The following is a 25,868-nucleotide window of genomic DNA, read 5'->3' on the forward strand; positions in this document are numbered from 1 at the left end:
CATGTTAGAGTAGGTGAGAGTTGAAAAAAAAGGCCATAGAATATTCCAATTTCATGAACATAGCCTTGTGCAGATTTTCACAGTTATTGCATAGGATTAGCAATAAAATTAGATGGAAAAAACACCTTTCTGATCTAGATTGGAGTTTTGTGTGAAGAGGTCCTTACATTTTCTCAGAGCAGATGTTTTCTGTGGGTGCATTGTACACCTTTGCAACAAAATCTTGAAATATTAGGCAGAACATAGGTGAGTTGGATCTTAGGACTTCAAGTTAGTGTTGGAGAAATGTGCTGATGTTCCTGTCCTGAAGTCATGGAAACGAATAATGGATTTTTTCCCTTTCCCTCATCAAACATATTCTTTGTTACCAAATGTAACTTGTAGCTTTCTACATTTTCCTTGAACTGTAGTTCAGAAGGTGTTAATAAAATGGTCTTCTTTGTAGAGATCTGGTTTGTAATATAGTAAGAATGTTGTAGTTATGATGCTTTAAGGACATAACGAAGAGAGCTCTTGTAAGAGAAGAAGGGGAAGCTGTTCTTCAGCCAGCTGACCTTCAGAGTGCAAAAAGTTTTCAGACATGCACCTCTTTAAATTCTTAGTGTGTTAGAAATCTTAATGTTGGATTAAACAGACATTGTGCATCTTCTGAGTTTTAGTTCTCTGGTCAGTTATTGCTAACCTTTCTAAAACCTAACCAGCTTTCCTTTTTCTAGGGCTTTTCTTGACTCATGAAGTCAAGTGAAGGTGTTACCAGGAGTTGGCATGGCACTGGAATGCTTAAAAATGTAACTTTAAGTAATGATCTAAAGATAAAATAGTTTTAAATCAGTCTAACATTAAAACAGCAGGAATTGTGCTGAGCGTGGCATTCTTCCTCTGTTGGGGGCTCAGGTTCATTAGCAAAAACTGTTTTGAGGTGCAGTCTCTCTGATCAATGTTAACACTGTGGTAATGTCATTTCTGCACAGGTGAGCAAAGTTAAGTCAGTTGGTTTTCAGTTGTGGGGTTTTTAACTCTGTATACATACAGAGAGTGATTGTAGAAAACCATAGTGAAGTGGGTTTGTCAGAAATGTGCAGAAGGGACCTGCAAGCCTTAGCAGATTTAGAACTCCTGACACTTGAAAAGATTCCCCACCCACTCAGCCCTCTAAATCTGCAATCATTTGTGTTCTGCAATTCTACAGGGCTTGCATGCTAATAAAATATAAGTATTGTTTTTCTGATATTTTAATGTATATTAAGGCCTGCCTTATAGAAGGAACTAATTATAGCTTCCTAAATTATCTTCATCTTGGAGGCAGAAGTCATGAGTCCAGGAGATATGTATATGTTGTCAGCTAAAGAATATACTTCTCTCATTTTGAAGGGCAATCCAAATCCTGCAACCAAAGATAATTTGAGCCATTAAATATTTTGACTTACACATAGGAGCTGTTTGTGATGTATTGTTAAGCAGTTTTTAGAAATTGCATTCAGATGAAATTTGACTCTGCTATGGCTTTTGCTGCAGGTAGCAGAGACTTTGTGGGTGAATTGGACACCCTCCTGTGATAAAACAGCCCTTTTTGCATTGGGTTAAAAAAACTGCCATTCTTAAAATGTTGTGATGTCTGTAATGGAATTTGTGTAGTGCTGCAGTTTGTCAGTTAAGTGTGAAGTTTCCTACTCTGGAAACTGCAGAAATCTGCCCATCTGGGATCTGTTTTTTTTAATGGTTTGTGGCAATGAATCTCATCAGTGTTATCCATTAAATGCTAATGAAAAAATTATGTTGCTTATTCATCTTTTCAACTGTTTTATACATAAAATGTCATTGTGTGGCTTAGGGCTGATGTAGGCCTCCCCCAAATTATTTTTGCTTTCAACATGGTCCTACATCTCTGCATTTGCAACTCATTGACATAATTTTCAATGTCATTTTACTGCTGCAAAATGTTTATGTGATCAGACAGAGTTGCATAACTCTCACTGAGGAAATAAGAGATATAAGAAAGTCTTGTAAACACAGATCCCATTAGGGTTTTAGTGCTGTTAGTAAGCTTATGGGGCTAGTAGCAATGGAGAAGGAGAAAGATAAAAGCAAATAAGAGGAGCAGATTTGTCTGTCAATTTTAAAAAAGCCTGAATTTTTAATTGAGAGTTCTGCACTATTTACAGGCAGTAAGAAGGCTAATGTGCATATTTAATGAGTGAATTGCATAGACAGAAAAAGAAAACCAAATAATCCCGCTAGTTTCTTGTTTGATTTCTTTTTGTGAACAAATTAGTGTACCTGTGATTCAAAGTGTCTCTTGCTTTTTTCTCCAGAGCGTTTTGCTCACTATGAATATATTTTTTGATTTTTAAAAAATGTGTGTATATGTATGTGTGTGTGTATATAAATACTTTCATTCTTCCATGATGAGAATATCATCCTGCCATACAAGCCTATTGGATAAAAACATATTTTTAGAGTTTTTCCTGTGGCTAATTGCCTGAAATACTTGAGGGTTGCATTACAGTGTCCTGTCCTTGCTGCTTTTGCTAGATCAATTCTTTAGTTGTGCTTGCTTGCCATGAGTATGTGGATATTTTAAAAGTACAGTAACATTAAGAGAAAACAAAACCAAGGGAGCCCTCAGGTCAGAATGTTCCCTCTAGTCTGTGTTCTGAGCAAGGTTGATTAACAGTAAATCAGCAGTAGGATGTGTAGCATCCTATCTCCATCACTTGATCCCTGTTCTTGTCTTGTCTAACCCTCTTGATCTGTTACAGTGTGTGAAAACCTCACACAGATGAATTCCACCAATGACTGTTGTTCTCCATTTGTTGTTGCAGCTGGCTTTGTGAATGCTGAGGTGTTTTGCAGGGAATTTGTTTGGGGTGTGTATTATCTGAGAAACAAGTAGCTGAAACTTTATTATAGCTTGGTACAGCAAGTATTTTAGTGTAAAGAAGTTGCTTTTTTTCTTAAGACTGATGCTGCACAAATAGTTGGGGAATCAGGAGCCTGTATCTTTGCATTAGCTTCCTTAACCTGTGAAAGAAAAACTTCTACTTTTTAGCAATACTCTGGTTTGCTTGTTTTTTTCTTACAAAGGAACGTTGTGGGTTTTTTCCCTTTGTACAAAATGGTGTGGAATTATTAATCTGAAGCATGGGAATTGAAACCAGCTAATTGAAGACAGCTGGGAGTCAGTATTTGAATATTGCCTTGTGTCTTGTGGTTTTCAGATGCTTCATTCTGCTTGTAGTCAAGCTAGACTATGACTGGGTGCAGATGCAGCTCCCTGTGTCCATTCAGCTGCCAAGTTCTGATGCAGGAGGGTCTTGGTTCAACTTCAGGGTCCTCACCCCTTGGCTTGCCTCTTGGTTTTGTTCCCTTGTGTTGTATTTGGGAGAAGAAGGTGGTACCTCTTCTTGGTGTCTGCTCAGTCCTTGTGCCTGCTGGGCTGCTGTAAGAACCCAGCATCCCCAGCTGAGCTGAAGCAGTTTGTGATGAGTGTGTTCTCTTTGAACACCACTGAGACCAGCTGTGGGATTTGAAGAGATCATATGCAGCTGAGAGATTGATGATCTTTTGAAGAGAAATTAATCCCTAGTTGTAAGTATCTGAATACTGGCCTGAAAGAGGCCATCTTGAGTCGGGTTTTCTTCATTATCTACAGTGCTTCTTTGGATGGTCTACTCTCAGCATATGTGTAGCTGATCTGTCTTTTGCTGTATGGTATAGCCTCAGAGCTGCTCCAGCAGTTCATCTGTGAGCCTTTACAATGGAAGTTTCTCATGGTGTTCAATTTAGTTCCACTCTTCTATTCCAAATCCTCTCTCCCCTTATTTGGACTCATTTTGGTATGGGTGTTTAAAGGTAAGTAGTTCAATTGTTTTCAGTGCTTGTTACCTCTGTGTTACCTCTCTTTCTTTGAAATTTTTAAGTTTATGTTGATTATTTCAGTTGTGTTTTTATGTTAAGTATTTAGTTTTCTTCTGGAGCTTGGTGGTTGTGGTTCACAACACTTCGTGTGTTCCAAGAGTTACAGGCACAGAGTAGCTGAAAAATCTCTTCCACTTAGGTGGAGAACTTTTCCTCTATCTCTTTGAAAACACAGCTGTCCTGTTTGTGACTGGACCATGAACCTTAATTTAATTTACTTAGTCTGATTTTCTCCCAGGATTGTAATCCTAAGACTATTCAAGGATGCTCTTAATATTCCATCATTTCTATATATTATGTACCTAGTGCATTGTAAATGGGCTGTGTTTTTTAATAATGTTGCCTGAAGTTTGGGGAACTGTATAGTAAGTATTTACTACTCCTCTCACAAGTCTGTGCTTGAAAGCCACAGAGCAGCAAGCAGACGTGAAGCAGAACTGTGTCTTGTGACCCTTACTGCTTATGTAGGCTGCAAGGATGTTAGTTCAACCCTTCTGATGTTCCCTTTTTGTTGACTTTGTAGGGCTGGAACTTAATGAGGCAAAAAGTTAGTGTGATAGAAAACCAACTGTGGTGGTGTGTCTGTGACCCATTTATTCTGCTCTTAATGAACACCTCTTTGAATAGGGGACTAAAATTCATGTGCCTTTTGGATGGAGCTTTGCATGAGAAATACCTTTAAAGCAAGAGAAAGTATCTTATTTTCAGACTTTTGCAAAATGCTTCTGGTACATACTATGTAGCTTATCTGCAGTTCAGAGATGGATTTTGTCTATTTTTAATAGACATGTTGCTTTTATAAGATGCCGATTATATGGTAAAATGGAAGAAGAAAAAGAAGTATAAATGGCCTAAATGCCTTGGATATAATTAATTTGCAATAAACAAGTGCATCTTTAATTAAAAGGCTTGTGTGTCATTTTGCAATGTTCACTTTGGGAAACTGTTTTAAAAATACATTCACAGCATTCACCCTCAAGTATTACAGCGTTAAAGACAAAGGTGATGTTTTCTGATATTTCTTGCCAGGTCTGAGCCCTGAAGGACTGTATTTCTCTGGCATCTACTTCTTAAAGACATCAACTCAGAATAAATGTCTAGAAAGAAAAAAAAGAGCAAGAGAATAAACTAAAACCAACAGCAGAATTTTAGAAGGAAATGTACAGAAAACAGTAAGAAAACAAATCTTTTTAAAGAGTTGGTTTATGTATGTTATGATTAAATGCAATGCTTCCTCTGCTTGCCTGTTTGAGAATTGTCAGCACATTTTGATTTTAAGTGGTATCAGAGAGACAGTGTATCACTGGCTTAAGCCAAGGGGCATTTTACTGACAGGCAGTTAAACTAAACAAGCAGAAATCCTGTATGTGCATTCTACAGTAACAGTTTTATGTTTCTACATGGGAAATCCTGTAAAAAGCAATGTGTTATTTACTATTTTTAAAATGAGATTTGTAAAACAGATTTTGTAACACCCTCCCCATACCTCCTTCACCAGCCAAGATTGAACTCTGCATATTTCCTCTTAGTTTTACTGTTCTCACTAGCTTTTGATATCACAGGTGATTCACTTAATTTTCTTCATCTTCTTGTTCTGTGTATAGTTATATTACTTTGTTACTCTTTGTTACATTTAGGAGTGAAGCCAGTGAGAAAGGTGAGGCGAAAGGTCAGATAGGGACCAGGGATTGCTGTAACATCAAAGCTGTAGACTCATCTCTTAAAAGAGAATGTAGCCTAAAATGCCATTTTTCTAAAGTTAGGGAAAGCAATGTGTCCTGTCTTTGTACTGTGTCTTATCTCTTGCTGTGAGTTTTGTTCACTTGCATTGTATTCGTTCACTTGTATGTATACTTTACTTTTAGAATGTGTATCAAATGAAAGTAACTCAATGGAAATAACCTGATAACAGATACATTCGGTGTTTAGCCCAGTTGCTTTTTCTTTGTTGTGTTTTAATAGCTCTTCGGTATTCTCACGGTCCTGTTCTGCTGATTATTCCAGCTGTTTCTTCTCTGTTTTTCGGTTACTCTGCTGAAGGAATACTGCTACATCATTTTGAACATGATCTGTTCTTATGAGTAATTGTTGGCTGCACCTTATTACAGCCTACTCTCTAATAGGAAAGGTTAAGCAACTGCTACGCATTCATCTCTGTGTGGTAAGTCCTGCTGGCACAGAAGTTGTTCTGCTGGTGAAATTGCAGGTTTGTGTGCACAGCTTGTGTTGGCTGTTTTGGGGTCAGGTGTTTTGTTGTTGTTGTTGTTCCAGCAGGAATAATTACATCTATGCAAGGTTTCAGCTTTTACAAAATGGCTGTAAAAATTGAACCTGTAATTCATGCAAAACAGTAGCAAAAAGGGCAGGATAGTCCTCATGAAAGCTGCATGTTGTGTGATGGTAAATAATGGGGTGTGATTTATTCAGAATGGTTCAGATATGCTTGATCTTGCATTTTGGTTAGGAGATATAGATTAGATGGCTTCTCAAAATCCCTTCCAGACCTGGGTTTTCTTGGTCATTTAGCCTGTGAGAATTGTTTCAGGTTGCTTATGCTTTACTTGTGACTCTATTCTTCCAAGATTTTAAATGTGCTTTTTCTTCTGATTGGGTCATGTCTGCTTCCAAGAACAAATAGCGATTCATGCTAATTTTGCTCCACAATTTAAAATTATCTTCTCCCTTGGATTGTTTTGTCTCAAGAGTTTAACTTCACTGCTATTTAATTTTTTTTTTAATATTAAATTTGCAGTCTTCCTTCCTATACTTATTTTTGCTTTATGAGCAGAAGCTGTGGTGCTTTCTCCTTTACTTTTCTAGCAGACTTCCTTTTTCCTTCTTTGCTAAAAATATTTATTATAGAACCTGAGAGTACCTTTTGTCTGTTTTATTGATAATACCTCTTGGTACAAGTGGGTATGAATCTACCTACAAGTAGGTATAAATCCACCAACCCAAGATTTGTGTATCCAGAAATAAACTTCTTGAATAGATCTCTCTTTGTTTGGGACTCAGATGAGAGTATTTGAAGTCTAGTTTTAGCACCAAAGTAGGACTGTCCAGCTGACTTTACAGGAGTAAATAAGGAAAATACCCTCTAAGACTGCTCTGAGCCATATTGCATTTAGGGTTGTCTCACCTTGGCTACATGGGTGACTACCTCCTTGAAACTTAGGGCACTTTAACGTCTTTCATTTTGGCATTTACATGTGTGCCAGGGTAGCTATTGTGAATTCACACACCCTTGGAGTATGATTGACAAATTGTTTTCTACTTTTCAGTTAATTTCTACTATTTTTTTTAATCTCTCTTTTTCCTTATTGAAAGTTCTGAACTTTAGAACCATGCATGGTCTTATAAGTAAGATGGTTGGTTTTTTCCCCCTGCAGGTTTTACTGCTTTCACCTTGTTCCCAAGATGTTTCAGCTGTGTGCTGTGAGTTATGCCACATAATTGGCCACCTGCCTTCTGCTCATTACTACTGACACGGTACAGCTGATGAATCAGTTAATGGGTTCAGTGCCAAGTCAGCCTTACCTTACCTTACTTTGTACAGTTATTAAAGTCAAGCTGATTGACTTGTGCAAGACTTGTGCTGGAGCAGATGAGGTCTCTGTTGTAGTATTTCTAATCTAACCTTCATACCCAGCACCAGATCTTTATAGAAAGGAATGGTAAAAAGGAATACCATCCAGGCTGAAGGCTTGCAGCTCTCAAAAGAATGTACAGGTGTTTCAGTAAATACTGACATCATTTTCTGAGCCTTTTAGCTTGTAGAGGTTGTTTAGGTGTTAATCTCTTTTCTAGTATTGTGTAATGAGATAACTGAGTAGAGTACCTCTATAGAAGAAATGCATTTTAAACCATGCAAAATAACTCTCCTTTCATTGCTCAGAGTAATTTCAAGTATGAAAGTGCCTCAATTTGGACTTTCTGCAGTATCTACTACTACTGTAGTAGCAGGAATGATATTAATTTGACTGTGTTGCACTAATTAGAAACAGTGCACTTTTTAGGGACTAATTAAAAGCAGTATATTTTTTAGTGACTTGATTAAAGGCTTTACACCTGTTTTGGTTGTCAAATGTGGAAATGAAATTACTTTTCTGCTAAAAGCTTGTTTATCTGCTAGCTGTAGAGAAAGGGGCACATCTTTTTCCAATTTCACTCCTTTTATAAGCTGCTTCTCTCACATTTGTGAAGGGGATTATAGCACTGTAAAATAAAGACTGGATCTATAACATAAAAATCATTGGTGGTGGAGAACCAACCCTGATGGCAAAAGACTGACTCTATCTGGGAGAATGGAATAGTAACTAATAAATCTAATTTCACTGCAAAAAAAATCCTAAATGTGGATGTTTGATGTTTTTTTCCATACTTATGTAATCCTTATGCTTGTTGGGTCTGCTCAGTGCTGGGGGAGATGTTGACTGCTTTGCTGTGTGCATGCACTTTCAAAGCCCTCTCCTCTCCTGTCTTTCCCAGCTGCTGGGACTGGAGGGTGTCTCTAGGCAGAGGGTGAGAAAGTGCTTACTCACATCAGGGCTTAAGTTTTCCTTGGATATGCTGTCTGGAGGCTGGTGTGGAGGGGAAGCTGAATGCCGGGTTGGTTTATGTCCTGGCTTCCAGTCATGTTTTAGTGGCTGGTGAGGGAGGCGAAGAGACAGAACATTGAATATCTGAATTAATTAGGGGTTTGGCATCAGGGTTTGGAAGATGGGGCAACCGAGGCTGCTGTAGTGATGGATCAGGAGGTGAGCTCAGTACAGCAGGGATGTATGTACTTGCAGATATGACAAGTCTGGCATTTTGTATAAAGTGTAATTTGGGTCAGAGCAAAGCAGAAACATGAGGGTTCTGTAGCCAGATGATAGGAAATCTTCATCTGTGGGTAAAAACCATAAAAAGTGGAGTTAATTTGGTAGAAAGGTGATGGTTAAATATATTTATATAAAGCTCTTACTGCCTTAAGATCCTCATGAGCTTTGTGTAGTCAGCACTGCACTGACACGTGAATTCTCAGTTGCTTCTGTAAGGTGCTTTAAGTATAAAGGCAGATATCAAATGAAGGGTGGTGGTGAAGGAAATAAACCAACAGATACTAATTGAAATAAAAACCTTGTAAATAGGTGAATACTGAGCGTTGTCAAAAAAAGTCAACACTAAAGTTCCTGGATAGCCATTCCGTTGTTGTTTGTGCATATATGTTGGACTAATTCTTTGTGTAGCCTATTGGAATTCACGGGATGTCGCTGTCACATTGTGACAGAAATGTGTGGGGAAAATACTTGGTTACCTTAAGTCTTTCTGAACAATGTCAGTTTTGGCAGGAGACAAAGTGCTAGGCTGATGCAGCTCTTTTGGCCAAGGACTGTTTTTTGAGATTTGTGCCCTGAGTGGTTGAAAACAAACATAGAGCTGACAGACAACTCTTCAAAACTCTTCAAAAGATTTCTGTGCTGACTTTACTATCCGTCAAAAATGGTCTTTAACGTGAGATAAAAGAGAAGCTGGAAGAGCTTTGACCTCTTAGCCTCTCACAAGTTTTGTTCTCTGAATGGCTAATTGTGTTTTGTTTCTTGTCTTTCTAGATGGACTGGTGATCCCATTGGTGGAACTCTCTGCAAAACAGGTTGCATTTCACATTCCATTTGAGGTGGTGGAGAAAGTTTATCCTCCAGTGCCTGAACAGCTGCAGCTTCGAATCGCCTTCTGGAGCTTCCCAGAAAATGAGGAGGATATCAGGTAATAAATACTATTTTTTTTTCACTGATGCTTAAGAAAAGATTTTGTTCACTTGAGGAGAATCATTGTTCTTTTGATGTCCTGTGTATTTGGTGCTTCTGTAGCTCTCATGTGCCTTTTGTAATACATGGATAGATTACTGTGGGATATGCTGTGATATGGGGTTTTATTCTGAGGTGAGCTGCCTTGCATATGTGCCAGGAAAACCATGTAGATGTCTAGGTTCTGTGTGTAAAGGATAAAAAAAATAAATGCATCCTTTAATTTGGTTAACAGTAGGCTAGGCTAGCTTGTGGAGTTTTGTCCTTATGTTAATCTTACAAAATCATCTTTCCAATTTGAACCTGTTGCTGGAGTCAGAGCTTTAACTGGGTTCAGAAATTGTCAAAGAGGGCATGCTCATTGTGCTGTGCAATCCTTTTGTTTGTGTAAGTAGGAGAACCAGAATTTGCTGAATACATCAGTGATCAGAATTGATATAGTCAGATGATTATATTTCTTATGCTTCCACATTAACTATGTGACTACATAGTCAAAGATTTTCTGCCTTTAGATCTATTTCTAAGCTTTGCTGAAGCTTTTATGTTGTAGGAGGTCTACCCATGTAACTGTGCATTCAGAATTTTGTTGCAAAGTAGTGATACTACACTCTTTTAGAAAGAATCTTGCTGAAAGTTGTTGGATATGTTTGTCTAAGGTTCAGGTATCAATTGGGGGAGGTAGTGTCAGGAGTACTGATGTAAGATCACCTGCTAGGGAATAGAGCAAGCCAGCTGGTTGTACATGTTCATTATTCTGATGAACACAGATAGAAAAAAACCTCACAAGAGCATGCAGATAATTAGTCTAGAAGGAGTTTTTACTGTGGCATGCTAACATTAGACCTTGAACTATACTATACTATATGAAGGCTTAATTTTAGACTATGAATGAATTTGTATTTCAGAGCCTTAGGTGGAAATTCCTAAAACTGCCGGTGGCTATACACAAACCCAGTTAGGAAGAGACTAATGATTTTTGTGGTTGAATTGTAATGTTGAAATGGCAGGAGAGACCTAGACTTTGTATTCAAGATAGCAAGGTTTTTTCAAAAGCCAGAGGAAAAAGTCAGCAAAGAGGATAATGCTGTGAAGTTTCTCAAAAGCAGATGGCCCTGACAGGTTCTGTTTGTGTCTTGCAGGTTGTACTCATGCTTGGCGAATGGCAGTGCAGATGAGTTCCAGCGAGGAGAGCAGCTCTTCCGGGTCAGGGCTGTCAAAGACCCTCTCCAGATAGGTAAGGACAGTGCAGCACCATGTCTTTAGATACTTCAGAGTCCCAAAAGCATATCTGCAATGGGACAGCAGTGCGATGACCGTGTCTCAAAACAAGCTTTTCTGGCATCTTAGCTGAAACTCCCTGCCACATGTCTTCTTTGCAATGTGTGGAGCTAAATGCTATGTTTTATTTTGGCCTCAACCAGCCCAGCTGTGAAATGGTCAGAAATGTTCTGATCCTTAATGTGTCTTAGAATTTTCCAAAAAACTGTATAGGATACCTTTTTCTCCATAATGCTTAAATTCTTCATTGCTAAAGAGAACTTGACATTCTAGTTGTCTGATCAAATGACCAATGCCTAAAGTACCTGTATGGCACGGAGGAAATTTGCTAGGTTTATTTTTGTAACAAAAGAGTTTTATTAATTGTACAGTTATTCATGTAGTATTTTGGCAGATGGAAATCCTTCTTGTTGGACAGTACCTTTTACAGCTTCTCCTACTGTCTTGTTCTTTTCATGTATTTTGGCTATAGAAGCTAATTTTATCTATACAAAGAATTGGATTCTGTTTTTTTCATTAAATCCTTTGAAGCAAAGAAGAATATTGAGATAGCTTTTTCAGTGGCAGCTGTTTGACCAGAAGGCATTATGTGAAATAAAGGTACTACTAGTATGTCAAGGTAGGCTGTGTCAATCCCATGCAGATTTTTTTTCCTGCAAGTGTGAGCTTCAGAATCAGAATATTATTTGGCATGTGGGAACCAAGCCTGTTCTAATAAGAAAAATGATAATATAAAAAAGTGTATAATATTGAGAAGGAAATTTAGGAAATTTCTTGTATTTTCATGTGATGAGGGATAGAAGCTTCTGTGGGCCTGTTTAGTTATTAGAACCAGGAGTACTTAACTCTCAGTGATGAGAGAAATGAATAAATTTAGGTAAAGAGCCCTCAGAAAGTGAATAAAAGGGACATGTGCTATAAAGGTTTGGGGATACCGAAAAGAGAAAGAGATGGCAGCACTTGGTGGTCAGCACTTGTTTCAGTAATACATTAAAAAGGTAAGGAGGTGTAAATGTACGTGAAAAAAAAATGTACGTGAACAAAGGCTGGGAATATTAATGCAAAACCTGTGTTTGGGGGAGCAGAAGAGTAGGGAAAAAGAGGAGGTGGGGAGTGATACAGGGGGAAAAATTTCTCAAGGACACATAGAAGCAACTGTGATTCTTGACAAAGGATTATGTGTGTGGAAGGGAAGGAAGAAACTTAGTTTAAATAGTAAGGTTGCCTTGTCCTTAGGAGAGGAACTGTATCTAATTGTGGTGTTTTTTTTCCTCCATAGATAGCAGCCCAGAAGCTGGGCAGCAGAGAAGGGGGTGAATATATTTTCATTTGTCCACTGCAAAGGATTTTAAGTTGTGTAGTTGAAGTGTTGGGTTTCATACACTGACAAATGGGAAAGGAAGCCCAGGAAATCAAGCAGCCCTTGAGGGGGGAATTGATTTGGAGAGGGATTGAGCAGTGCATTTTGATACTGTGTTCAGTAGGAAAAATCTTGACTTGTGCTTTGTGCTCTTCTTGTCCCATTTCCATTTGTAGTCTAAGATTTATTTTTTTTTACCATAAATAATCTTAGTAATTTTGTCTGCATGCATATCCATATCTATGATTTCTGAACAGTAGCACCTCTTCACTACATTTCAAACCCCCAGTTTTTTACAGCTTTCTACTGTATATACACATGGAATTGGCTTTTGTAGACCTTCTCCCTCCATTCTCTTTGTAGCAGTCATATACCCACATTGTTGCACTGAAGACATTATTGCTGTTCTTAAACAGGTGTGTTGTAGATTTCAGGGACTTCTTTTTTATCATAGTCTTAGTTTCTTTTTAACAGCTGAGGAAGGCAGCAGCAGGTTTAGTTTGGATTCTAACTTGGCTTCTCCTTCAATAGTGTCTCCACTTTTGTCTCCACTGCTGTCTTGGTTTAAAACAGACAACTGTCCAAAAATGCCTTCCATGTAAAAGCTTTTGTTCAGCTCTTGTTTTCCCCATTTTTTTTCCCAAAAGTTCCTGAACTCTAAGCAGAGATGTATGTTTTCTGTTACTGTTGTAGGGGCATCAGAACTGCTGCTACATCACAACAGTGATGAAGAAAGCCATGTTGCAATGACTTGATGTGGAACTTGGGGACATGATTTAGTGGTGAATGTGGCAGTGCCAGGTTAATGCTTAGGTAGATGATCCTAAGGGGTCTTTTACAACCTCAAAGATTCTGTGATTCTTTTAATTTTTCCTGGTAAAAGAAACCATTAATTATAATCCAGATTGCTTTCCTCATACACTTTCCTGTGCCAGCCCACAAACAATTGTTAAGTACCGCAAGATTGGTGTTGCAAAAGAATTAACTGGGCAGTACTGCTTGAATTAGCATTGTAAGTGTCAGACATGTTTGTCAAGCTACAGATTGATTTGAAGCTTGTGATATGTCATGCTAAGCTCTTCAAATTTTGTCTCATTTTTTTAAGTGTTGTTCCCTTGTTGCATTATCATTTAACTGTCTTCATATACAAAGAATGTCATGGAAGGGGCTTGAGCTGGAATCCAGTCTTCTCTAACACCTTTTGTATATTTCTTTTGTTGCAGTGTAACAGAATTGCTACAATTCCGACTCATGAAATGCTTAATTTGCTTATGTGAAAGTCAGAGCATTACTCTGAGTTGCTTTTAGTATAACAGAAGGACTAGCTGAACTGTTTGGGTTGTATTAACCAAATGTGGAACATAAATTAGAACTGTATCTGGTAATAAGCAGTGCAGTAATGTTGTGTGAATGCCTTCCTTTGTTTTGATTCTGTTCCAATTGCTAAAATGGCTGATGAATTTGGATGGCATTATGTGTACTAATCAAATTAATCACTCCCATCAGGGAGAGGATTTGAATTGTGGTGAACCGGACAAATAGAAAGGTTAAGCAAGGTAAGAGCAAATTTGTATTGGTATGGGGATTATATTTTGAGGAGAATGATGCACATTATTTTAAATGGAATAAATTTTAGTAGGTCATGTGCACTCCTGAACACCATTATTTTTATCATCTCACACTATCATAATAAAAACTTATGGAAGTACATTATAAATCCACACTACTGTCCTCATGATGGAAAAGCTATTATCTATCCCAAGCCAGACTGAAGTTTGGTTATGGCTTTGATGCCCTGGTGCTTTCTGTGCTTTGTGAAAACTGAATTCCAGATTAGCAGAAAGGTTCTGAGGCTGATACTCATTGCTGTAGAGGATTACTAACTGCTGATAGGCACCTTCAAGACCGGTAGATGATCCATGCTGCTGCTGGCCCTTTCCTGATCATACATGTCCCTCTGGATGAGCAACATCTCCAGAGGAAGCTGCATTATGAGTACAATTCATAAGCACTGTTCATGAGTTTACATGAAGCTAAGCCTTCTTGAAGTCCTTTGTCATAATTTATTTGTTTATGGTCACTGATTAATGGGGCTAGATTCAAATGTTATTCCTAAAATTTCTCCTTTCCATTGTTTTAGTCTAAGCAAGAGGTTTTGGGTTTTTTTTCTGAGGTCATGATTTGTAAAAAAGGGATATTAACAAAATTGCAAGGAGGTGCATAACTGATGACAAATGGGTAGTTTCTGGAGCCACAAAGTGAAAGAAAGTGTTCAGATTAAGTACTGCCTTTTTTAGTTGACTGTGAAATTGTGAAAATTGATTGACTTGGAAATAATTCCAAACAAGTCACCCGGCCCGTTCTGCACTGCTGCCAGAGTTAGGACAGAGGTTATGCCTAAAATGTGTATGTATAGTCTAGCTTTGACCCTGTAAACAAAACCTGACCGTTTTCAGGGATGACTTTATCCACTTCTGCTTTTCTCTATTAAATAATAAGAGAAATTAATTCATGTATTACAAGCTGGTATGTTGGAGTCTCTTACAACACATTATGCTTCTCTGCTAATGTTTAGGCATAGTTGGTTGGGAAGAATGAACTACTGGAGACTCTAGATGCATGTTCATCCTTATGTGAATGTTGGTGCCAGACATTGTTTCAGTGTTTAAATAGCATATATCTGTGTTTCTGTGCTGGCTGCACCTTTTCCCCAAATACCTGAAGAGTAACTTTGCACTTGTGAATTTCCACAGGCTTCCATCTAAGTGCCACTGTGGTGCCCCCGCAGATGGTACCCCCCAAGGGCGCGTACAACGTGGCGGTGATGTTTGACCGGTGCCGGATCACGTCGTGCAGCTGCACCTGCGGCGCCGGGGCCAAGTGGTGCGCTCACGTCGTGGCGCTCTGCCTCTTCCGCATCCACAATGTAGGCACCCAGCACAGCTCTGCTTCCCCTTCCTTCTCCCGGGCGCTCCTCAGGGCAGTTCTGTGCAACACACACTCTCTTTAGGGAAATGGCTCTTGGCACTCCTTTTGGTTACAGACTGTGCAGATGTCTGCTCGCAGTTGCGCTCTGCAGGCTGAATTGTGTGAGGCCCTAAACTGCAGACTGTCTTTGGTAATGTGCAGATTTCTAAGGGTAGATACCAAGTGCTTTTTGGCCCCTTCCTATTTCTCATTTAAATGCTAAAATCACTCATTATTTCTTCATCTCTGAAAAGAAGATGAATGGAAGGTCACTCTTGCTTAGTGGAATAGTTTCTTTTAATAAAGTCTTTGTAAGTGCAGGATTTGAAAGCTCACTCTTTATGTTGTTTGATCAGATGCAGAAGGAAAGTCATTTTGAACACTGTTGGCCTTTATGTTCACCAGTTCATTTTAACACTTACTGAGGTAACTGTCATTTGGACTTGAAGATTTCAAGCAGTCAGGTTTATGTTTTTATTTGACTGCTTTAATTCTATGTAGCCTTCCGTAGAGCAAAAAGTAGGCATTTTATATCCTAACCAACTTCAGTTGAAAATGTGTAGAATCAACATGAAATGCAACCAGTTGAGAGTTTGGTCTTGCATACAGTTGAATTTGGGAAGCTGAGAACCACAAAGGATTAAGTTTTGATTATGGTAAGAACAGAAGATTTTCTGCTGTCACAGAACATTGTACAGCTACCGTGCTTATGATCAAATCTAGATTCTTTAATAAGTTCTAATAACCTGCTGAAGCTTGTTAGTATTTCACAATGGACAAGTGTAATTGGCTTAAATTTATACTCTTGTGAAATAATCAGAATATTGGTGTACTTTCTGTATTTAGGACTGGACAGCTGGCAAGAAAACAGTTTCTGCTTTGAATTTTTAGTTTGAGTTTTAAAAGGTGGATATGGAGAATGAGGCTATAAACTAAAGTGTCATTTATATTATTTACACTCAACGTTTGGACCCTGTGTAAGATAAAAATCATTCTTTTGCCTCCAATCCTTTCTCTGCCTGAAAAGTGACAGTGAAAGTATTTTTGTGTTTGTAAAAACTGACTTCTGATACTAGCAAGTTACAAGTGAAGATATGTTGTTCTATGTAGACAAGATAATATCAGAAGTGTCTTTATTATCAAACTGCTCTTGACTGTGTATGGGTTAAAATTTAAGTGGGACATTTTTGTTATGTAGAGTGAAAAAGGTTAAGAAGCTAGTGGTGAGGTTTTTTTAGAATCTAATTTGTTCTAAGATATGGAAAGAGATTTTTAGACTGAATTAAGAAACTCTAAAGAGATAAATGAGATTGTGGTGATTCTGTGAAACAGTCCCCCACAGAGCTGGTTCATTTGCCAGAAGCTTAAGGGATAATGTCCTATTTTAGAGGTTTGTTTGTGAAGTCTCTGCCAGTATTTCTGCAATTGCTAGCAACAACAGATCTTAAGCACAGCTGTTACATCAGTTTCCTTGAAAAAAACCCTTAAAACCAGTTTTTATAAAGCCTAGACAGCTTATTTGCATCTTATCTGCAACATGCTACATAATTTCAGAGAAAAAATAATTGGCCATCAAGACCAAGCATGGTATGTATGCATCAGCATAGCAAGTGTTTGTGACACTTCATCAGTTTGGTGGACACAGCTTCATTAATGGTAGTTTGTGTCTCCTTTTCTTTCTTCAGGCATCTGCAGTGTGCTTACGAGCACCTGTTTCTGAGTCTTTGTCTCGTTTACAAAGAGACCAGTTGCAAAAATTTGCTCAGTACCTAATCAGCGAACTTCCACAGCAGGTAAGTGGGGACCATCATCTGACTGACAACTGGTTAAATGCAGTTATCTTTATTCTGGGTCAATTTATGTGATGTCTTTTGTTGCAAAATAACCAGTTATGCTATTCAGTTGTGAGCTGCTGGGAAGGCATTCAGTTCTTGCTCTTTTCAGTTTTGCTATTCTATTATTTGACAATTGTCTATTGCCAAGTGAAAGATGAGAAGTATCTCAAAAGGAGAAAGAAGAGTGGTGGCTATTCACATCAGCATGAATATATGCTAAGCTTGTGAAAGATCAAACACAGTAAATCAGTTCATGATTGTTGAAAACTTAGGTCAGCCCTAATCAGCTTGTTTCTTTTTTGTGTGTTTGGTTAGCTAAGTGGAGAGAACTACCCAGATAAAGTATTGTATGTGCTTTAAGTGGGCACTTTGTAATGCACCTAACTGGTAACCTTTTGACTTCCCCCAGTGTGACTTCTCGATGATTCATAAGAATCATTCAGTCTAATAGACATGACATTTTTTTAGTCAAAGGCTAAGTATGCTCTCTCATTCCTTAAATATCTGTGTTGTTCAGGGTCAGGTCATTTGTATCATCTGCCTAAAATGTTTGCACAAAATAGACAAGAATTCCCAAGTGATTGTGAAATGGCTGCTTTAAAATTACAAGGGCTTGGCAACTGTTTTATGCTGGTTCAGCTAAAGGAGGTTGAGAAAAACTGACCTGCATGGGTATCTGTCACATTTCAGCAGTGCATTTGTAACACACTCCTCTTAAGTAGGAGTTAGATTACTGGAAGCATGTGCCTAAAATTCATTTTACAGTGCTGTGCTTAGGACACTATGATATTGTATTGCTAAAATATCCTGTAAATTTCCTACAGAAATAGTAATCTTCTTATGAGAGGGAATAGAGGAATTGTATAATATGAAAGTGATAAAAAATTACTGCTTTTTTGTTGCTGAGAAATGAGGGCCAGTAGTGTGTGCTTGATGCATTATGTAACAGGCAAAGCTTTCTTTCTCTCCTCAGACTAAACTTTATGGTACAGTCTGGTGCTTAATATGGAGGGCTTTGAAAGTAGTGGTAGTGGTTGTTTCCTGAATGGCATGTGAGTTGGCATGTTTGCTTTCAGATATTCTGTGTCTGTCTGCTTCTTTCTGCAGGGTTTATTTCTCCTTTGGTCACATGTACCAGCTGTGCATCAGGGACATCTGGATTAATTAATTATTACAATTTTTCTAGATAATCTGATGAATGCTGCCCAACAGAAAAAATTGGGGTTTATTGGGAGATATGTCTTAACCTGTGTTGTATAATTCTTTTAAAAAGGCAAGGTGTGCCCCACATTCTTTCAACTGTCTTATTCCTGGTCTTCAAGGTTTCCGGGTGGAGATAGATACTCTAATTCCTTGGGACCCCATATTTTGACTACATGACGTAGAATTAGAGTGGGCTGGACGCATGATTTTATTTTATCCTTATTTCCAGTTTATGAATGACATGATACAGTAATATAATGCTGAATTACTTTCATGTGTAAGAGAATGATGGTTTATAGGAATGCAGCTAGATGCTTTTCAGAATCTCTGTAGAAGCTGTTTTCTATATCTAGGAAAATCCTGGAAAAGCAGCTGGAATTCATTACCTAGTTCCTTGCCCAAGAGCTATTTCCCCTTATGAACCCAGTATTCCTATTCCAATTAAGCATGAATATCTTAGCAAAAAAGACTGAAGGAGGTTAACTGCAGGTCTCTGGTACTTCAGCCTTAAGGTGTGACACTGCCGAGACTTGTGAATTTTCTTAAAATATGTAGTAGTTAGTGGGAAAACAGTACAAAATAGTTGAATGCTGAATTAGTTTCTTTAGGTGATCGAAATGCAAAATATCCGTATGAAGCATTTTTTTCTTCCATCTGTTTGAGATGTATGTGTACTATTTGCAAAGACAGGTGTACTGAATGTGCCTTTCTTTACAGTAAGAGTGATCTTTTACCTCAGCTGTTATATGGAGAGAGCTCGGGGATATCAGACATTCTGTTGCAAGTCATTTTAATCCTAATTATGTGGATTAACAATTTGCGTGTTCTGTGCATACATACTAAAGGCTAAATGGATCTACACTTTCAGACTTAGTGTGTGGGGAAAAAACTCTTTTAACTGTGCATTTTTCTTTCAAAAATAGCATTTTAAGGATGTATAAGATTTTACAATCAGTGTGAACCTTCTCTGCTTATGCTCTGAGCTGGTCCAGAAGTTATGATCAGTTTAGTGCTGAAATTGCATTAATCTACGACTGCATCCCTTTACTAACTGGATGGTAAATTAGCTGAAGTCTACCCCAAAAATTATGTCTACGTGTATTTTATAGTTTGCTCCCCTGCTCCCGTTTGCTTGGGTTTTAGACAAATTATTTAGGAACAAGAAGTAAAGATCTTTTGAAGTACAGGAAAATGGTGACCTTGACAGCAGTGGCTTCTCTAACTCTCAAAATTAGTTGTAGTATCTACTTTCTGCAGGCTCCTATTCCTCAAGAAATGAGAGATGAGTTAATAAATTGTGATGCTTTTGCTTACTTAGGATGTGACTGCAGAAAGTGAGCCTTTCATGGGCTGTGAGAGAGGCGTCACAGCTGGTGGCTGTTGTGTGATCTTTAGCACCCTCTGTCGTCCTTTCTGAAAATGTAGCTCTGGATTCCATACTCTTGAAATTGCCAGAGTGCTTCAGTCATGATCTTTGGCTGGGTGTAGCAGGATAAAAAATACTGTGTATATTCAAAGTTTGCTTCATGTTTTCAGATTCTTCCAACAGCTCAGCGCTTGCTGGACGAGTTGTTATCTTCTCAGTCTACTGCCATCAACACTGTGTGTGGAGCCCCAGGTAATTTTAATACTTCTCATTTCAGCAATCTGTATCACACAGAGGAAGAGAATTATTCCATTGCTTCGGGTTTCTGAACTGATTTGTTAGCCGGTAGCTTGGATTACACATGGAAATAGAGGGAAAGGGATGAGTGTTGGCACCTACATGTATATATGGCACAACAAGGGGCACCTCAGAGCGCTTCCAGAGGAAGGGAGCATCAGGCAATGCACTTTCTAACAAAGTGGGTTTTTTAAAATTTGGTATTAAGTATAGACTCCTGGAATGTCGATTGGAGGGGACGTCTCCCAAGTTCCTGCTTAAAACTGGACTGTTTACGACACTAGACTGGGTTAGCTGGGATTTGGGGTAGCTTACATAAGTGTTGGTTACCAGAGATGTTAGAGCATAAGTGTTGGTTACAAGAGATGTTAGAGCATTCCTATTTTAGTGCTGCTTTACCCTTCTGGTCAAGAAGAATCTGCTAATTTAATGTTGATAATGTTGAAGGTAATGTTATGGTAACATTTAAAGATAATTCTGAATAGGGTGTTCAGCAATGGGTGAAATAACTTGGGTAGCACTGCCTGTGTACTCTGTGGTTGGGCACATAAAGTATCTTCAAAGCTTGCATACTGTTAATGTGTTTTTCATTTGTAAGATCCCACTGCTGGACCTTCTGCATCAGATCAAAGCACCTGGTACTTAGATGAATCTACTCTGAGTGACAACATAAAGAAAACCCTTCATAAATTCTGTGGGCCTACTCCTGTTGTTTTCAGGTAAGCTGTTTCCCATTGAAGGGAAAGTGTGATGTTCATGTGATCTGTAAATTCATTCACCATATAGCCTGTATGCTTTGGACTGAAGGATGCTCAGTTTCATGGTCACTCTTCTGGACTGTATTTTTGTGTAGCTTCTGCAGTGTTATTTCAGTAGAGCAGACTGCATTTGTACAATATTTTGCTTGTGTGGTGTTCTTTAGCTATTTATGCATTTTGTCTTTTAGGTTACTTGTGTCTGTGCCATTGAAGGGCAAATATATTTCTGGATGTAGACTATACTCAGGATTTTGTATGACTGTACTTGATTTTTCTCCTTATTCTTCTGCTTTATGTACAGTGATGTGAATTCAATGTATCTGTCTTCCACTGAGCCACCAGCTGCTGCTGAGTGGGCTTGTCTGCTGCGTCCCCTGCGAGGGAGAGAACCCGAAGGAATCTGGAACTTGCTTTCCATTGTGCGGGAGATGTTTAAGAGGCGGGATAGCAATGCAGCTCCTTTGCTGGAGATTCTGACTGACCAGTGTCTCAACTATGAGCAGGTATCTCTTTGCTTGGAGTGCGGGGATGTTTTGAGGAACCAGGCAGAGCCAGTAACTGGTGCTTTGTGTCTGTACAACCCATGGCTGAATACAATTATTTTATTATTTTACAATTATTTTATTATTTATTATTTTAATAGCCTATGTGCGTTGTAGGCAGGTGCTTCTCCACACTGAAAGGATGTTACAGTTTGCTCTTGTTCTGATTTAGTGATGTCCTGGTAACACTGTATTTCCCAAATGCCTCAGTTGTTCTACCATGAATATGTAGAGTCTGAGTTCTTTTGTTGAGCATATTTGATTTGATTTCTTCCCAATTAAGTTGATTTATTTTACAGTTGTTCTGTTTCTGTTTTTTTATTTTTAACAAAGCACGTCATGTATGAGCTGTCATGTTGATAAAAACTAAATATATATGTTATGTGATAGAATCTCAGATTCTTTTGTTATCTTCACGGAAGATATCTTTTGGTGGATTGAAGCAGTACTTTTATTTTGTCAAAATAATATTAGAAGAAACTATTTCTTTTGATAGTTCAGGACTTCGATCTCAGTCTGTAATATAAATTGTGGTGTAAGTTTCCTTATTGCTCCATCCCATACCTCGACTTTAAGCAAGGGAAAGGAAATGCTCCATTTATCACATTTGTTTACTTTTTCTCTCCAAGTGTGAAGACCTCTAGGAAGTGAATGTCCTGTGAGTGTTTTGTTCTTTGCACATGTGCCTTCTAACCAGAGAAATTTTGAGACCCTTAGTTCTCACAAGCCAATACTGCTTTAGTGGTCATAATTATTTTAGAGTCAAATGAAAACCTGGTATTAACTACAGTTCCCATTTCCTTGGGATTATGAGATAAATGAAAGCAGAGGATGAGATGTTGGCCACAGCACAGCTTCACTGAACCTTTTCTTCTGCAGATAACTGGCTGGTGGTACAGTGTGCGAACGTCCGCGTCACACAGCAGTGCCAGCGGGCACACAGGACGCAGCAATGGCCAGTCAGAAGTAGCTGCTCATGCTTGTGCAAGCATGTGTGATGAGATGGTGGTGCTTTGGAGGCTGGCTGTCCTCGACCCAACTATTAGTCCACAGAGGTGAGCTCCAGAATCAGTTCCTGTCTCTCTGTAATTTCTGTGATACTCAACCACACTAAAGAGTTTTGTCCTGTAGATTTCTTGTGTTTGAATCATTACCTCAATACCTGTTCAACCATTAGTCCTTCTGGACTATGTGCTATGTAACATTCAAAGCACTGTAATTACTTTAATTGCTATTGCTGCTTACTTTTACCAACATCAAGTAGTGTGACTAATTTGTTTTCTGAGAGCCCTTTCTTACATATGGGTGTAATTCTGCATTTTAGTGTCCCAGTGGAGAGCATTTCTTTGAATGATAGCATCAGCTACCAATTAATTTTAAAGGTTTCTATATTTGACCATTCAGCAGTTTAATGGAATTCTGTTTAGCCCAGTCATTCATATTGTGTATTTCGAGATGAACCAGTTTTTACTTTCTGGGCTCTTAAGAAGTTGTTCTCTGCAGTGTATTGGTAAACAGTGTCACCAGTGTATGATATTCACTCAGTGTTTTCAATTGACTGAGAAAAAATGGTGTGACTTCTGCAGATTTCTAAACCATATTGTGCTCTGGTAAGTCACTGCCATCTTTATTTAGCACCATCTTTATTTAGCACCAGTTGAATAGCAGAGGAGGTACTGAGAGCTCCTGTTGAGATAGTGTGGTTGACATCATAATAGTTTGTTTTGTACATCTTATCTACAGAGTGTGGGGTATAAAATGTATTGGATTAGTTTAATGTGCTATAAATTCTCAGAAGTTTCTCAGAACAAATGAAAACGGGATGGTAATTTCAGAACAATTACACATTAAAAGGATTAGCTTTCTCTGAATTGTGTAACATTAATAAAATGCCCTATGAAAGGCATATTAGGTACATTAAAATGGATGCAGTTTCTGTCTTGTACAGTTTACAATATGAAGTAGCTAAGTATAGGAGTTGAAGACAAAAACTGTGGGGAATGAGGCTTAAAATAAACACAAACATCAATCAAATCACACAGAAAAAGCATAAAGCATTTAAATAACGTATGAAGCATAAAGTATTTTAATAACGTATGAAGTTGTGCTATCTATAGTCACATTTGAGTTATTTGATGCAGTTCAGATTTGCTTAGATCTGCTACTTGAGCTAATGAATAATTGAAATGCTCCTGCTTGATTACCTATTCTCTTGGTATTTGAATAGTCTCCAAAGACCCTCTTCTTGTGCTTCCCAGCCCTTACAGGGAGTCACAAGGAGACTTCACAGATTCTCATCCTTATGTTACCCTTCCCGAGTAGTTCCTGCTCCTTTTTCCTTTTGAAAATAATGTTCTTAACCATTATGTTTCCTGGTTAATTAATTTCTTGAGTGGACAAACATAAGTAGTCCATTTCATTTAGTCCCTCTTGTCCTAATACCCTTTGCACCTAAATTGGGTCACCTCAGTGTTAATTTTGTTTTCTTGTCCTTTTACTTTTATTAGAAAATCTGATAGGATTTAAGTGTTGGGATAATACATGAGAAATGTGTGGCAGAAACAGAATGGCAGTTGATTGAGACACCTGGTGAAATTTCTAGAAATGTCTTTTTCTCTTGAATTAGATCTCCATTTAGACTATTTTGCTCAAGTGCATAGGCCCTATGTGAGATTTGGAGCTGGAAAATGCAGAACTGTTTTGTTTTTCCCATAGTAATATGGGGGCATGGGACTAACTGTGCTACATGAGTCTATGTAGTCCTGCCAGCTTGCTATTTCTTCAGAGTTACTTGAACATCAATTATTGCTGTCCCTATGGTTTACAACAGTTTGTTCTCCTGAGGACGGCCTGCTAAAGCTTAAATTAAGTTGTTGGCTTCTATATAGGCACGTTAGGGTTAAGAGGTAAATGCCTGGCAGGGAGATTAGGTGGTCCTGTCTGTCATTGTGCTTCCCAGGGTAGGCTATTTAGGTTGTACTTGTGAGTATCTTAACTGGAGTTATTCACAGGGCTGTTTCACAGCTGCTGCAAGCTGTTTTATGAGTGTTTCCAAGGGCAGTTCCCCATGGAACTGAAACTCTGAGGCTCATCTCACTCATCTGAGATTGCTGAGACTCAAATCACTAACGCCTTATTTTTAGGGCAGATAAGCAAACAGGGCAGACAGTGTTTTATTTTAAACCTCCCAGTTTGTATTGTGCTTTCATGTTGGCGATGTTCGTGTTTTGTTTCTGGATCATGAACCTGTCTACAACCCAGTTGTTAATATATCTGTTTGCTTTTTTCAGCCTGTCTTCTTACTACTGCTGCCTGTATTTAGCATTAACTTAATTCAGCAGATGATGCTTCCTGCCAAAGGAAGGAAGTGTTCTGTGGGTTGAGTAGTAGTTTGTTGCAGGTGCTTTTTGTGTCTGCTTCCTAACCTGTCCCCTTTCTTCTCTTAGGCGCAGGGATCTTTGCTCACAGCTCAGACAGTGGCAGCTGAAAGTCATAGATAACGTTAAGAGGGGTCAGCACAAGAAATCACTGGAGAAGCTCTTCCAAGGTTTCAAGCCAGCTGTAGAAGCCTGTTACTTCAGTTGGGAGGAAGCTTATCCCATTCCTGGGATTACATATAGCAGCACTGACAAGAAGAACTCGTTCTGTTGGGTAAAGGCCATCCAACAGAGGAGCTGCCGGTTGCAGTGTGCAGAAAACGCCTGTGAGGCTGGCAGGACGCACAGCCAGGAGCCCGGGGGAGCGTGTGTGCAGGCCGGGGACAGGCTGTGGCCCTCTCCCCAGGAGCCAGCCGTCCGTCCAAAGGAGCTCACGGGGAAGAGGAAAGTCGTCTCTGAAACGCCGCAGAGGGTTCTGAGGCGGCTCTCTGCAGAAGGGGATAAAGCTGTCTATAAGACTGCAGTGAGCAAAGCAAAGTTGCCAGTGAGCAAAGGCTTGACCAGTAAACATAGTGGGAAACGCCGTATGAGCAGCGAGGACAGCTCTCTGGAGCCAGACTTGGCAGAGATGAGCCTGGATGACAGCAGCTTGGCACTGGGGGCAGAAGCCAGCAATACCTTCAGTTTTACAGAAAGTCCACTGAGCAGGAGCTACAGGGATGCCTTTGAGGAGGATGGGGGAGTGTACTTCTCCGAGGGACCTGAGCCTACTCTCAGGAGCAGTTCCATGGCCAAGAAACTCCCCAAGGATCCTGTGGGGGAGATGGGTAGTTGTGATGATGACTTGCCTTTTGCAGATGAGCACTCCGGTGGTGTGAGTCTGAAGCCAGAAGAAGTGGGAGAGAATGGTGCAGCAGGGGGAGGGGATGATGAAGAGGAAGATGATTACCAGGTATACTATCTGAATCCACAAGAGATAGCCAAGGAAGATGATGACAAAGCTGAAGGGGAAATTGAAGAGGAGCAGGATATATTTGCTGGTATAAAGCCTCTGGAACAGGAAAACCGGATGGAGGTGAGTTGAATCTAGTTCAAAATGCTGTTTTGCAGTTTTATATATTGTATAAATCATGGTCTCACCACCCTCATAGCTGTCACACTGAACCTAGGATGTTGTT

General features: G+C 39.0%; 1 protein-coding gene across 5 annotated transcripts in view; it reads left to right on the top strand.

Annotated features, from left to right (window-relative positions):
• The window catches only part of ZSWIM8 (zinc finger SWIM-type containing 8), a 54,865-nt gene that overhangs the window by 11,010 nt on the left and 17,987 nt on the right, over positions 1–25,868 (top strand). For 3 of the 5 annotated variants that reach the window (XM_054636858.2, XM_054636861.2, XM_054636859.2), the window contains exons 2-10: positions 9,513–9,666; positions 10,847–10,941; positions 15,099–15,271; positions 16,998–17,105; positions 19,887–19,968; positions 20,612–20,732; positions 21,073–21,274; positions 22,193–22,368; positions 24,760–25,765. In XM_054636858.2, the coding sequence (XP_054492833.2) occupies positions 9,513–9,666; positions 10,847–10,941; positions 15,099–15,271; positions 16,998–17,105; positions 19,887–19,968; positions 20,612–20,732; positions 21,073–21,274; positions 22,193–22,368; positions 24,760–25,765 (2,117 nt within the window). Of the gene's footprint in view, positions 1–9,512; positions 9,667–10,846; positions 10,942–13,370; positions 15,272–16,997; positions 17,106–19,886; positions 19,969–20,611; positions 20,733–21,072; positions 21,275–22,192; positions 22,369–24,759; positions 25,766–25,868 lie in introns of those variants that run through there. The other 2 variants (XM_054636862.2, XM_077183218.1) reach the window with 2 other exon arrangements.

The sequence above is a fragment of the Agelaius phoeniceus genome, chromosome 9, assembly GCF_051311805.1.
Source record: "Agelaius phoeniceus isolate bAgePho1 chromosome 9, bAgePho1.hap1, whole genome shotgun sequence".
In the NCBI taxonomy this organism is placed as follows: Eukaryota; Metazoa; Chordata; class Aves; order Passeriformes; family Icteridae; genus Agelaius; species Agelaius phoeniceus.